The sequence below is a fragment of the Pleurotus ostreatus genome (genome assembly GCF_014466165.1).
Source record: "Pleurotus ostreatus strain PC9 chromosome Unknown scaffold_5, whole genome shotgun sequence".
NCBI classification, from domain to species: Eukaryota; Fungi; Basidiomycota; class Agaricomycetes; order Agaricales; family Pleurotaceae; genus Pleurotus; species Pleurotus ostreatus.
In genome coordinates, this window is record NW_023503160.1 from 3,366,723 (window position 1) to 3,379,186 (window position 12,464).

General features: G+C 55.8%; 2 protein-coding genes across 2 annotated transcripts; both read right to left on the minus strand.

Annotated features, from left to right (window-relative positions):
• Positions 1 to 2,350: 2,350 nt before the first annotated feature.
• PC9H_008237 (uncharacterized protein) lies at positions 2,351 to 2,713 on the minus strand (the record flags this gene model as incomplete). The annotated part of the gene is made up of 1 exon (XM_036777751.1): positions 2,351 to 2,713. One exon carries the CDS (start codon positions 2,711 to 2,713, stop codon positions 2,351 to 2,353), a length of 363 nt encoding a protein of 120 aa, XP_036631371.1.
• Positions 2,714 to 2,739: 26 nt separating this feature from the next.
• PC9H_008238 (uncharacterized protein) lies at positions 2,740 to 4,582 on the minus strand (the record flags this gene model as incomplete). The annotated part of the gene is made up of 3 exons (XM_036777752.1): positions 2,740 to 3,530; positions 3,592 to 4,152; positions 4,204 to 4,582. The coding sequence occupies 3 exons, from the start codon at positions 4,580 to 4,582 to the stop codon at positions 2,740 to 2,742; spliced, it is 1,731 nt and encodes a 576-aa protein (XP_036631372.1).
• Positions 4,583 to 12,464: the final 7,882 nt, after the last annotated feature.

Below are 12,464 nucleotides of genomic sequence, written 5' to 3' on the forward strand. Positions count from 1 at the left end.
CGGCGTTGGCATCGTCTTCAGCTCTGGCCATCTCAACAGCTCTCTAGTATCTACGCAGATGGACCGCCTCGATCATCGCGATCGGCGACGCGATCGTGGAGCGTCGGTGCCGGTGAAGCTTGAGCTAGAGCTTGCGCTTGATCGCGACTCGATCGTGGACGGGCGACGCGCCTGCGGGTAGACGATGCATTAGCAGATATGATATGAGAATGATATGGCGTGAAGGCGCGATGCTCACGAGGACGAAAAGGGGATCGATTTATAACGCATCGCAGTGCAACGTCGCGATCGTCATCGTCATCGTCATCGTCATCGGAGCGCCGGTGACGCGCCCACCTGGCCTACTCCCACCCACCCACAGGCGGCGGCCATACATATTACGCGCCTGCCCAACACGGCGCCGACTCGCCCCGCATAATCATAACCCCCAGCGTGATCAGCTTCCGCGCCGGCTCCCTTCTCTTTCGAACACATCCACGAAGACACGATCGCCGCAGAGGATACCGGTATGCTGATGAGTTGTCAGTTGATATTGGATTGGAATTTGTGGAGCGCTGGGTAGCAGATCGGGGGAGGTAGGGGTAGGTACGAGCTTGGAAGTAGGCGTTCCGTTCCTTGCGTGTTCCGGGCGGTAACGAACCGGGAAGCATTCAGAGCGCAGAACGTACTCTACCGCCGGTGCTGGGAAGTCCTTCCAGCTGGGTTGAAAGTTGATCTGGGAGCGTTCAAGCGTACAGGCTTGGAAGTTGACGTTGGAAGCTGGAAGGAGGAGGTTTCAAGGAAGTCGGGCATCGGGAGGAAGCTTTGTCTCCAGAGGATAGTAAATTGATAGGGAAAAGGATGATCAGTGCTTCAGCGCTTCAGCTTCCGCCCGCTGTTGGCCCGCCGCTGACTCGATTCAAATATTTACCACCCAGAACACGCGCTTGTCGATGGCAGGATGGCAGAAGTGGCTTACTGCTTGGAACAGGAGCTTACCACCCAGAACACGAGCTTGGAAACACGAGGCGGCAGGTCGATATCCGGATATGCAGATGTCCAGATGTCAGAAGCAGAGCACTGCGATGGGCCACGCGCTCGGAGTCATCATTCGGTCATTCGGTTCTCGCTAAGCTTACCTCTTACCTCACCCTCACTCCCTTTCCCTTACCTCACCCCACTTCCCCTTAGCCATATCCATATCTTATCGTCATGCGCCATTCATTCGCCGTGCGTTCTTAGTGCATATATAGAGATAGATAGTACAAGCAGCGTGTAGCGTAGATATACGGTAAGTGGGAGTGGGTTAGTGGGTGAAGTTTTAAAGTTTTAAAGTTTTGGAAATTCGAGTTCGAGTCGTATTTTGGGCGTTTGGAACGTTTTGGAAGGGGTGGATTTGGATTTTGAAAGGGGTGGATTTGGGATTTGAAAGGGTGGTGCAGAAATGGGGAAATGGGGAAGGGGGCGTGGAAGGGGTGATACAAGTGTATGAAGGTAGGAGTACAGAGTACAAATGGTGTACAAATGATAAACGATAAATGAAGAATAAGAAACGAGAAACGTTAAAAGAGCCCGACTCGCAGACTGCGGTACAAAGTGCAAAGTGCAACATCCTAACAGCGTACATCCTAACAGCGTACATCCTAACAGCGTAAATGTGTAACAGCGTAAATGTGTAACAGTGTATGGAATCCGAAAGAGATACGAGATATGGGATATATACAATGACAATGACAATGGCAATGGGGACACAGAGACGGGAAGAGAGAGACGGGAAGAGAGAGATACACGTAGACAAGGAGATGTATGAATGATACGGAACAGGAAATGTAGGAACAGGAAATGGGGGGAGAAGCGTACAAGCCTCGCGGTATTTGGAGTTTGGTGTTCGGTGTTCGGTGTTCGGTGTTTAGTGTTTATTTGCAGTCATACTTCCGACGGGGGTGATACACATTTCTAAAAAGACAGTGGTGGTAGTAGCAGTGGTGGTGGTGGTACAACAGCAGCAGCACGGAATGGGGGAGGCGGTACAAGTGCAAATGAGCGTGGATCCGAGACGGGCGAGACGTGGGCGGGTGGTACAAATGAGCGTGGTGGTGGTACAACAGGCGTGTGCGTATGCGTATGTGCGTATGCGTGTATCGCTTCGTGGAGACGTGTGTGGATGGCGCGTTATAGGCGTTTATGTTATGGTGTTATGGGGAGAGGCGTGAAAGGAGAGAGAGAGAGGAGAGAGGGGTGGTACAACAGGGGCAGACGGAGTCGTTTGCGAGTGCTTTGGTGGTTTGGTGGTTTGGTGTTACATTGCGAGGTTGAGGCGAGAGGAGGCGAGGGTATCCCAATCCCAATGTCAATTTATCAATCCGCCGATTCAGAGCACATACGTCGAGTACTCCTGGCCGAACCCGTGCCCCCCATGTCCTCCATGTCCTCCATGCTGATGCATCTGCACCTGCTCATGCACCTGGCCCTGCTGGTGATGCCCCCCAATCCCGCCAATCCCCCACCCGGCATTAGCGGAATCATACACGCCCGGCTCGGAGGACAGCTCGTAGAAGCTCTCCTCCTGGTGCTTGCCGGCGTGGGAGGAAGAGCAGGCGGAGGCGGAGGAGGCGGAGGCGGAGGAGGCGGGGGCGTAGTCGATGTTGAGCATGCCGTGGATGTCCATCATGCCCCCGCCCATGCCGCCCATGCCGCCCATACCCCCCATTCCGCCGCCCATCCCTCCGCTCATGCTCATGCCCATGCCCATGCCCATGTTCATCCCGCCGAGGCCATGCCGCCGAGGCCATACGAGGCGTGCTGCGCCGCCGAGAACGGGTCCGCGACGAACTGCGCGACGTCGATGTCGACGGGGAGGAAGTAGTCGAACGCGTCGTCGCCGGGCGTCGAGGCCGTCGGGGGCGGGCTCGCGGGGCTCAGGTGCTGGTGCTGATGCTCATTGGCGGAGGAGGGCGAGAGGGGGAGGGAGAGCGAGAGGGATGGGGGGAGGGGGAGGGAGATCTTGCTGGTGCTGGTGTGTGCGTGTGTGCGGGATGCGGGGGACGGGGTCGATGGGTGGGAGGTGCGTGAAGAGGGGGAGGTAGGTGAGGAGGGGGAGGTGGGGGAGGAGGGGGAGGCGAGGGAGCGCGGGTGCACGGTGGGCGAGGAGCTCGTGGACGTGGGCGTCGTGGAGTGCGTCGCGTCGGTGGTGAAGGATGCGAACGAGTCCATCGAGTCCATCGAATCCATGGAGTCGAGGGAGTCGAGGGACGCGGAGGACGAGGAGGTGGAGGGGCGCTCGTCGTAGAGGCCCATGCCCATGCCTACGCCCAAGCCCATGCCCAAGGAGAAGTGCGCCGCGGGCTCGGCGAATTTGAACTTGTAGATCGCGGCGAACATGAGCACCTGCGAGGCCTGTGGCTGCGCGGGGGCGGAGGGGGATGCGGGGGAGGTGGGGGATGCGAGCGACGAGAGCGACGAGGGGGAGGCGGAGGTGGGGGAGGTGGGCGCGGAGGCGGAGGCGGGAACGTGCTTGATGATTTCCTGGTGGATCGTGTAGTGCGTCGGGTCTGTGTGTGCGCGTGAGTATGCAGGCAGGGGGGGTGCGAGAGACGGGTGAGAGGGACATACCGTGCGCATCAGCGATCTCGCTCCAGAAGCCGGGGACGAGCGCCGTGGAGTAGACGAGCGTCTCGCCGTCAGCGGCGGGCAGCGCATTCGGCACGAGGACGAGGGGCGTGCTCTCCGAGAACACGACCGCGTTCTCGGCGTGGCCGTGGCCGTGGAGTCCGTGGTGCTGCTGGGTCTGGGTCTGGGTCTGGTAGACGGTGTAGTGCGACGTGGCGTCGATGTGGTGCTGGGAGAGGAAGGTGACGGTGGGGTCGATGCTCTTGATGGGGCGCGGCTGCGCGGCGTGGAAGGTGCCCGTGCTGTCCTGCACCGGCGACGAGGCGGGCGCGGGCGAGGGCAGGGGCGAGGAGGGCGGGAGGAGGTCGATGCAGATCACGAGCGGCGACGTGGTCGAAGACGAGGGGCTAGTGGAAGGAGAAGCGGAGGAGAAGGGTGAAGAGGAGACGTCGTCGAGGGGGGAAGGGCAGTCAAGGGCGCCTCCGCGCTGTTGCTCGCGCATGAGGGCAGGCGTCGATCGGTGTGCGGGTACTTGCCGCTTGCACGGGCTCAACAGCGCCAGCACTACCCATCCTCAGTCAAAGATCTTCGAACATATCAACAAGTAATACTCACATCGCTTCCCGCCACACGTATCCCGCAGCTGCTGCAGCCGGCTGCCCACCTGCTTCGCCGTCCGCCGCTTGCCCGTGACCTTCCAGATATAATCGCTGATGTACCGATTCCGCATCGGGAAGCGTCCGAGGAGGCGTGTCTCTCTGCTGTCGTCGGGCTGGTAGGACTCGAGGCCCTCGAGGAGCGCGGCCTCGAGCTCGGGGGGCCAGACGGCCTCGCCGTTGCCGCGGAGGGTCTTCCACGACTTGCGGCCCTTGACGATGGAGTGGAAGACCTCGAGCGTCGTCGACGAGGGTCCGGAGGGGGAGGCGGCTCCGAGGGAGGCGGGGAGGGCCGAGGGGAGGAGGGCGGTCCCGGTCATAGGCGTAGTGGGGGACATCGGCGGTGTGCTCGTCTCGGTGTGTGCTGGTGATGTGGACGTGGACGTGGTGGTAGAGGAGAAGGGAGTCTAGTGTGAAGGGGAGCAGGGAGGGACAGACAGACACCCGGAATCCATACTACGAGGGGCATTTATATCTCTGCAGGCTGCCCGTCCCAATTCTCTGTTCTGCCATTAGGCGCCCTGCCCTCCTTCCTAATGCGGACCCCCTTCGATTGCGTTCCCCTGCCTTCCTGCTTCCTTTTGCGGTGCCTCTTCGCCTGCCCTACCACCCTAACATCCTTCCATATCCGTCTGCCCCCTTCCCCCACCCTAAACATCCTCCCTTCCTGGGGCCCTTCCTGAGGCCTGCCTTATCCGGCACCAGCCAATCCCCCGCCCACGACGCTCAGCCACACCATCCGCACACACCAATCACTGCCCCCGCTCCGTCCTCAGCCACCGGTCAGACACCCCCAGCAGGCCCGAGCCATCAGAAGCGTGCAATCGCTACCCGACAATGAATATTGAATATGCATCATTCACTCGGTCTCGCGGATATTCAATGCGCTATGCGACGAGCCACCGCCCACCACCTCGCCACCACTAATTCATCTTCATCCCGGCCCCGTCTACAATATCTGCAGTCTGCATACCGCATCCCGGCCACCCGATGCTGCACAATCTCACATTCTCATCCACACATCCAAGCGGACTTCAGACGCACGAGCGAACGAACGACTGACGGCCTGACGGACGGACGGAAGACTGAGCGAAAGCTGGCACGGTGGAACATGGCACCCAGGGTCCTCGCAAAAAAATTCCCTTTTCCCCCCTCCCCCCTTCCCTCCCTCCCTTCCGTATATAGTATACGGCATGTCCTCGTTTCTCATTTCTTATTTGGGGGAAATCGAGATCCACTGCGTTGGCTCAGTCCTCAGTACTCGGTGGCTGCACGCCAGGAATTAGCATAATCGCGATCGCGATCCCAGACGCTTCGATTACGGTATCGCGATGGAATCTCGATTTACAGTACCCATTTCTCGATTTCTCGATTCACCGATTAACCGATCCGGGATGGGGGGTAGCATGAATCATGATCGGATTCACGCTTACCGGAAGAGGAAGGGTGGGGATCCTGTCCGAAAACGTCCTAGCCCGAAAAATAGATCCTCTGCTGGGTGCTGGTGATCATGAAGTATCCCGCAAGCCGCAGGATCGTTTTGAGTGGGTGTTTGGAGGGGGAATCCTGTACATACATCAGTACATCAGTTTGCGGAACGTTTGGCGCTTGGCAGAGCCGGCGGGCTGCCACCTCATCTGCACAGATGCATTATGGAGCGGTTCTATGTGTTTGGGTATGGGATAGTGCGGTACCTGTGGCCGTACACGTCTTCCCATAAAAACTGCACTGTACAAGATAAACTGAAACTGTATTGTACTGTACAAAGGATTATAATTGAAAACCTTTGCACACTTTGGCGGGCAGACGAGACAAGACAGGACAGGACGAGACAGTGGTTTGCATAAGCGGAATATAAATAAGCGGAATAAGCGTGAGTCGTGGTTTTTGGTTTTTGTTTTTTGTTTTTGTGAGTCGCATGAGGGAGGTACGCTGGCGAGGGCTGCGTATGCGACAATAGACGATAGACGATTGAGGACATAGGGTAGACGATGAAGATACAGCCGACGCTCAGTGCTCAGTCAGGCTCAGTGCTCAGTCATACTCAGTGCTCAGTCATGCTCAGTCATATCCCGCTGTCACCATGCGCACCATGGACAGGGAATATACAAATATACAAATAAAACGGATATAATACACTCGTAAAACATAAAACAGATGAAAAAATTCTCTCCTGATTTCCTGATTTTATCTCCTGATTTCCTGATTTTCATGGATTTTACGGGTTTTGTTTCCTGACTGTTCGACTGTTCGACTGTTTTGCTGCGTTGCGTTCGTTGCGTTGCTTATATTCACCGAGATATATTGACATATCGAGTGCCGCTGCGTGGGTCGGTCAGAGGGCAGAGGGAAGAGGGGGAGACGACGCAGCCCCCAGCGTCACATGCAGCGGCAATTGGATTCCATATTGGAATATTGGAATAATGGAATACGGAATATTGGAATACGGAAGACTGGCGTGGTCCGTCGGGGGATCGTGATATGGTTGGTGCGGTCGGAGGTGGGCAGGGAAAACACAAATACAAATTATCTTGCGAGGACCGTAGTATTGGTAAGGACCAAGGCCGCGCTGAATCGAGAATCGAGGACCACGCTCAAGGGCAGGGAGGGAGGAGGAAGGATGCGCAGGCGGGAATTTGGGAATTTGGGTACTTAACGCGCGCGAGCGATGTTATGGGCATCGGAGCATTGAGCGCTGAGCAATGATACATACGGACGAGCGAACGTGGGCTTAGTGTGTGTAGGTCCGTCGATTTCATGATTTTATGATTTCAACGTAATTCGCATTCGTATTCCAATTCGAATTCGAGGTCGGGAGTCGGGAGTCGGGAATGGGTAGTTCGGGAGTGTGTAGTTCGGCAGTTCGATCGCGCGAGGACGAGCGAACGTGGCATCGCGGTACGCGTTATTGCGCGTATCGCGCATAAGCGTCGTATGCATCATGTGCACCATACGCATTATACGCAGCATGTGCTTAGGGCATATAGGGCGCGTAGGTAGGGTGGACCGGCAGGGTAATGTGGGCCGTCGATTGCACGATGCACGATTGCACGATTTCACGATTCGTGGTTTCACGATTTGACGATTCCACGATTTCATGATTCGTGATTTCATGGTTTCGTGATTTCATGATTTCACCGTAATTTGTATTCGATTCGGGGTTGTCAAGGTCGGGAGTCCGATCGCTCGAGGGACCGAGGGATCGAGGGCTCGATGACGATATACGATATGGTGGCGGGGTGGCGGGGTGGATATCATGTGCGGGTCCGCATACGGAAGGATAGGTGAGAGGTATTCGAAGGGTATCGGGATCATGGTATGATGCATGATCGTGAAGAGTGAAGAGTGAAGAGTGAAGATTGAAGAGTGCTAGTGGAGAGTGAAGAGTGAAGGAAGAGTGAAGGAAGAGAGACGTAGAGTCTTAGAGACGTCTAGAAAGACGATTAGACTGCGGATGCGATGATAGTGGGCGTAGACGGCGCTAGGGGCGCTAGGGGCTCCCTCCTCCCTCACATCCTCACACCCTCCCTCACATCCTCACACCTTCCCTCACCATCCCTCCTCCCTTCCTCCCTCACTACGTAGCACGCCCGAGCCGCGACGCTTCGTATCCGCTGTCCGCTGTTTTCTAAACCATCTCCCCCAGCCTCCGCGAAAGCGGGGAAAGCGGGGAAGCGGGGAACAATGGCATGGAAGTGACGGCGGGACAGCGGTGGGAACGGTGGGAACGGGGCGGAGGGGCGGAGGGGTGGTGCTGTGAATGGTATTGAATGGAATGGGGTGGATGGGGTGGGATGGGGCGGGATGGGGTGGGTGGATGAGACGATGTACGGAGGCACTCATTCTCTCATTCTCTCGGTGCTTCGTGTTCTCCATCATGATCATGCATCCTACTCCAAGCGTCCCGCATCCTACGCCAAGCATCCTCCATCCTACTCCAAGCATCAAGCATCCTACGCCAAGCATCCCGCATATCGTGCATAAGCGTAAGCGTATGCGTATGTGTAAGCGTATGTGTATGCGTAAGTGTATGTGTATGTGCGTACGTACGGCGGGCGATCGTCAGCTCGAGAACTTGCACCGACACCGAACGTCTGGTAGCGGTATTAGTGAGTCCATGTATGATGTATGATGTAAAACGGGAAAGAGGGAGGACGAAGAGGGAGGAGAAGGAGGAGCGCATTGCAGACTGGCGACTAGGGGCTACTAGGGGCCCATCAACGCGCCACGACACTGTGGGCCTTGGAAGCGATCTCTATACTCCTACACCTCTAGACCCCTACAATCACTATCCTCGCTCTACTCTACAGCATATATGGTACTATGCTGCGATATAACATACAATATAATATAACATAATAGAAAATAATATATGATACAATACAATATGGTGCCGTACCCATGACGGGCTCCGACATTCAGACATTCAGACATTCAGATATATGCAGACGGAGACGGAGACGGAGACGCCACTAATCCACTTCCCTCATTCTCATTCTCATTCTCATTCCCCCATCCTATCATCCTACCATCCTGTCGTTCTCACTCTCTCATTCTCATTCTGTCGATGACTGAGAGATTTTGATATGAGGGATATCATGCGTAAAGGCGTACGTACACCGGGCGATCGTCGGCCATGAGAGCGTCGAGAAGCAGAAAGTTGGAAGTTGGGAGTTGGGAGTTGAGAGTTGGAAGTTGTTGGAAGGAAACAAATCGCGAAACGGAAGTTACAAAGCGACGACAATGGGAGCTGGTAGGATCACGAATCACGAATCACGAATTGAGCCGGGCAGAGTCGTACGAGCGTGGGCGAAGCGCGGGGTGCTGACGCGAACGCGCGCTCGAGAAGGGAGAGGGGGGGAGAGAAGGCGGCAGAGAAGGCGGCAGAGAGAGAGGCGCTAGAAGGCGGGAGAGAGAAGAGGAGTGGCGAGAAGAATGCCGAGATACGAAAGATGTCCGTTTTCAAACGAAGAGGAGAGAAGAGAAGAGAAAGAACGCCGGAAATGCGATAATAGTGCGATGTGATGCGATGCGATGTGATGTGGTAGATTGATTGATAATGGATTAAGTGGGCGTGTACATGTGTACATGTGCAGATGGGAGTAAGGGAGTATGTGCACGATAGGGCGGGTCATCTAGTTATCCAAGCGCCCAAACGCCCAAACGCTCATTAACCTCTTTGAAGCTCGCGCACCGATGAGCGCTAGCATTAATACGACTGCAGCCGAATCCTGCATACCGAGTATTGAATATTGAATATTGAATATTGAATCCTGATCCTCATCCTAATTAATGATCAATGATTAATGATTCATGATGATGTTGACGGGGCACCCCGATCCTCGAGCGCCGAGAGCACGAACACTCCCGCCCAGTCGCCACGCCACGCCGCACACTCCGCCTTCCGTTCATTAACGAAGGCCCCGGGTTCATTATGCATTATGCACTGAGATCGCATCGTGCAGGCGACAATAGCGTGCGAGTGCAGGTACGCACCGTGGGAGGTGTGGGGGGTGGGAGTGTGCAGTGGTGGGAGCTAGCATGGGAGCATGGGAACGGCGGTGCTCTGTAAAGGGGGTGTATAGAGTGCTTAGCGTGTGTGGTGAGGGGTGTCAGAGAGTCGGAGCCTGGGCGTCGGAGGGCAGGCTGGTGTGCTGCAGTACGTTAGTGCGTTAGTTTTAGTATGTAGCTGTTAAACGTTAGGATGTGGTAGCGGGTGGGAAGATGGCGGGGGAGATAAGTAGGTGGGAGATAAGTAGGTGGGAGTTCGAGGGATTCGGAGGGGAGGGGGGGAGGGGGGAGGGGGATCGTAGGGGTCGCGGAGGCGAGGGACTGGGATCCTGGGCCCTACCCCATAATATAATATATAATTGAGTATGATCAGACTAGTCCTGCACCCACACACGATGATGATGATGATGATGGCTATACTCGCCGTGTGAGCTGGGGAGGGAGGGAGGGAGGGAGGGCTTTTGGATGGCTTCGGCGGCGCACGACGGTTGTCGATGGTTCGATGGGATTATGATTATGTATATGATATGATAGTGATAGTGATAGTTATGGTTATACGCCGTACGGCTAGATATCATATATCAGGGCCACCCTCGCCCGAAATCGACCGGCGCTTCACAACTCCAAGTACGGCGTACGGCGTACAGGAAACCCCAGTCCCTTTTCGGTTGGATCGAAGTTGCGTCACTACATAGAGTGCACTGTACACTGATTAATGATTAATGACCCCCTATCGACTATCCCCCACCCCTATCCCTATCCCTATCCAGGCGCCGTGTCCTCACAGGTCTCTTGACAACCGTGACGTCCAGCATTCCACCAGCATTCATCGTGCACCATTCACCATTCATCGTGCATCGTGCATCGAGCATGCATCCTCCTGACCAATGTCGCCGTGCAAGCGATTCATTCCGCCATTCCGCCACTCAACGTTCGACGTTCAACGTCTAGCATCCAGAGTGGCAGAGACACGTTTTCCCTTCGCGACAAAGGTAGACACGTTCCCTTCACGACGCGTCGTCCTTCGCGACATCCACATCCACGTTCACATCCACATCCACATCCACATGCGCATTCGAGCAAGCAGTCAACAGTCAACAGTCAGCGCGGTCGGTTGCGTGGCGTCAATGCGGGTCTCGGCACGTGGGCGCGTGGATACTGGCAGCGCGATGGAAGGTGTCTGTCGGGCTCTGTTGACTATTGCTACTGCCGGGAGGAGGGGGACGCTGGAATGGTGGGTGGAGAAGGAGAAGGGAGAAGGGGGTGGAGAAGGGAGAAGAGGGGTACCATGGTGACGGCGCGTGGATGGGAGATCCGGAGGTGCGAAGATGCGAAGACGTGAGATCATGCATGCATCGTGGCGCGAGATAGGCGAGATGGGCACGTAGGATGATAGGACGATGGGATGATGGGATCTGTGGTGTGCTGCGGCAGCGACGCGTCGTTGGCTGATCAAATTCAAATTCCAACGTGGTGCCGGTGAGTGATTATCGATCAACGGTTCAACGGTTCAACGCCTTCGTTGACGCCCCCGGACCCATTCATGCTGATCTTCTCGGTGGTTGGGTGGTTGGGTGATTGGGTGATTGGGTGGTTGGGTGATTGGGTGGTTGGGTGGTTGAGTAATAAGCGGGCACGCGGGGGCATGGGACGAAAGCGGTTGATCCAGTTGATCGTAATTATTTATATATATATATATATATATATATATATATATATATATGTGGTATGTGGTATGTGGTATATATGTGGTATATATGTGGTATTGTGCGTTCGAGCAAGCAGTCGAGCAGTCTCTGGGAATGATTCTGAGTTCTGGCTCAATATCAATATCAATATTCGACGTGGTTGGTAGTTGGTAGTTGGTAGTTGGTAGTTGTAGGCGCGGCGCTAGTGCACGGACGCGTCAGACGAGTTTGGTTTTGGTTTTGGTTTCAGTTCTGGTTTTGGTTCTGGGTTTGGGGTTTTGGGTTTGGTGCGAGCCGCACGCCGGCGGTGAGGTGGTGAATATTCGAGGTGTCGAGGGGATGAGTGGATGAGTAGGGTATATGGATGGATGGATGAGTGGGGGAGCCCCTTCCCGCGAGCCTTCTCCCCCGATGCCCTCCCGCGATGCCCTCCCTCGATGCCCAAAACGCCCCTCTTCACCGCCCCTCCTCGCCGCCCCAAATGTTGACTCCTGACCCCCGCTGTTTGATCATGCCTAGGCCCTATACCAGGAGACCAAGAGATACCGTGACAGAGTCCCGCAATCGCCAACCCCCCTGTCCTGCGGATATCGTCTATATCGACCGTATGGCTCACACTCTACTCTATGGCGCGGTGATGGTGATGGTGATGGGTCCTACCGACCAATGACCACCGACCAACGACCAACGACTACCGACCAACGACCACCGACCACCGACTGTGAGGACTGAGGACTGGGCACTGGGCACCGCCGCGCGAACTTCGAAGGTCCGGCCTTGCTCATGAGGGATCTGGGGAGTGCCATGAACCGGGATACCGACACCGACACCGACGTGACCGACACCGGTGCTGGTGCTGGTGCTGATCCTGGTGCTGGCGCTGATGCTGATGTTGGTGCTGATGCTGATGCTGTTTATATTCGACTTCGCGCACGTCGCCCGTGCGCCACTGACAAATTTCGATAACAATAACAATAACAATAACGCCTCGGGATCGCATTGCGCCCCCGCACCCCGCACC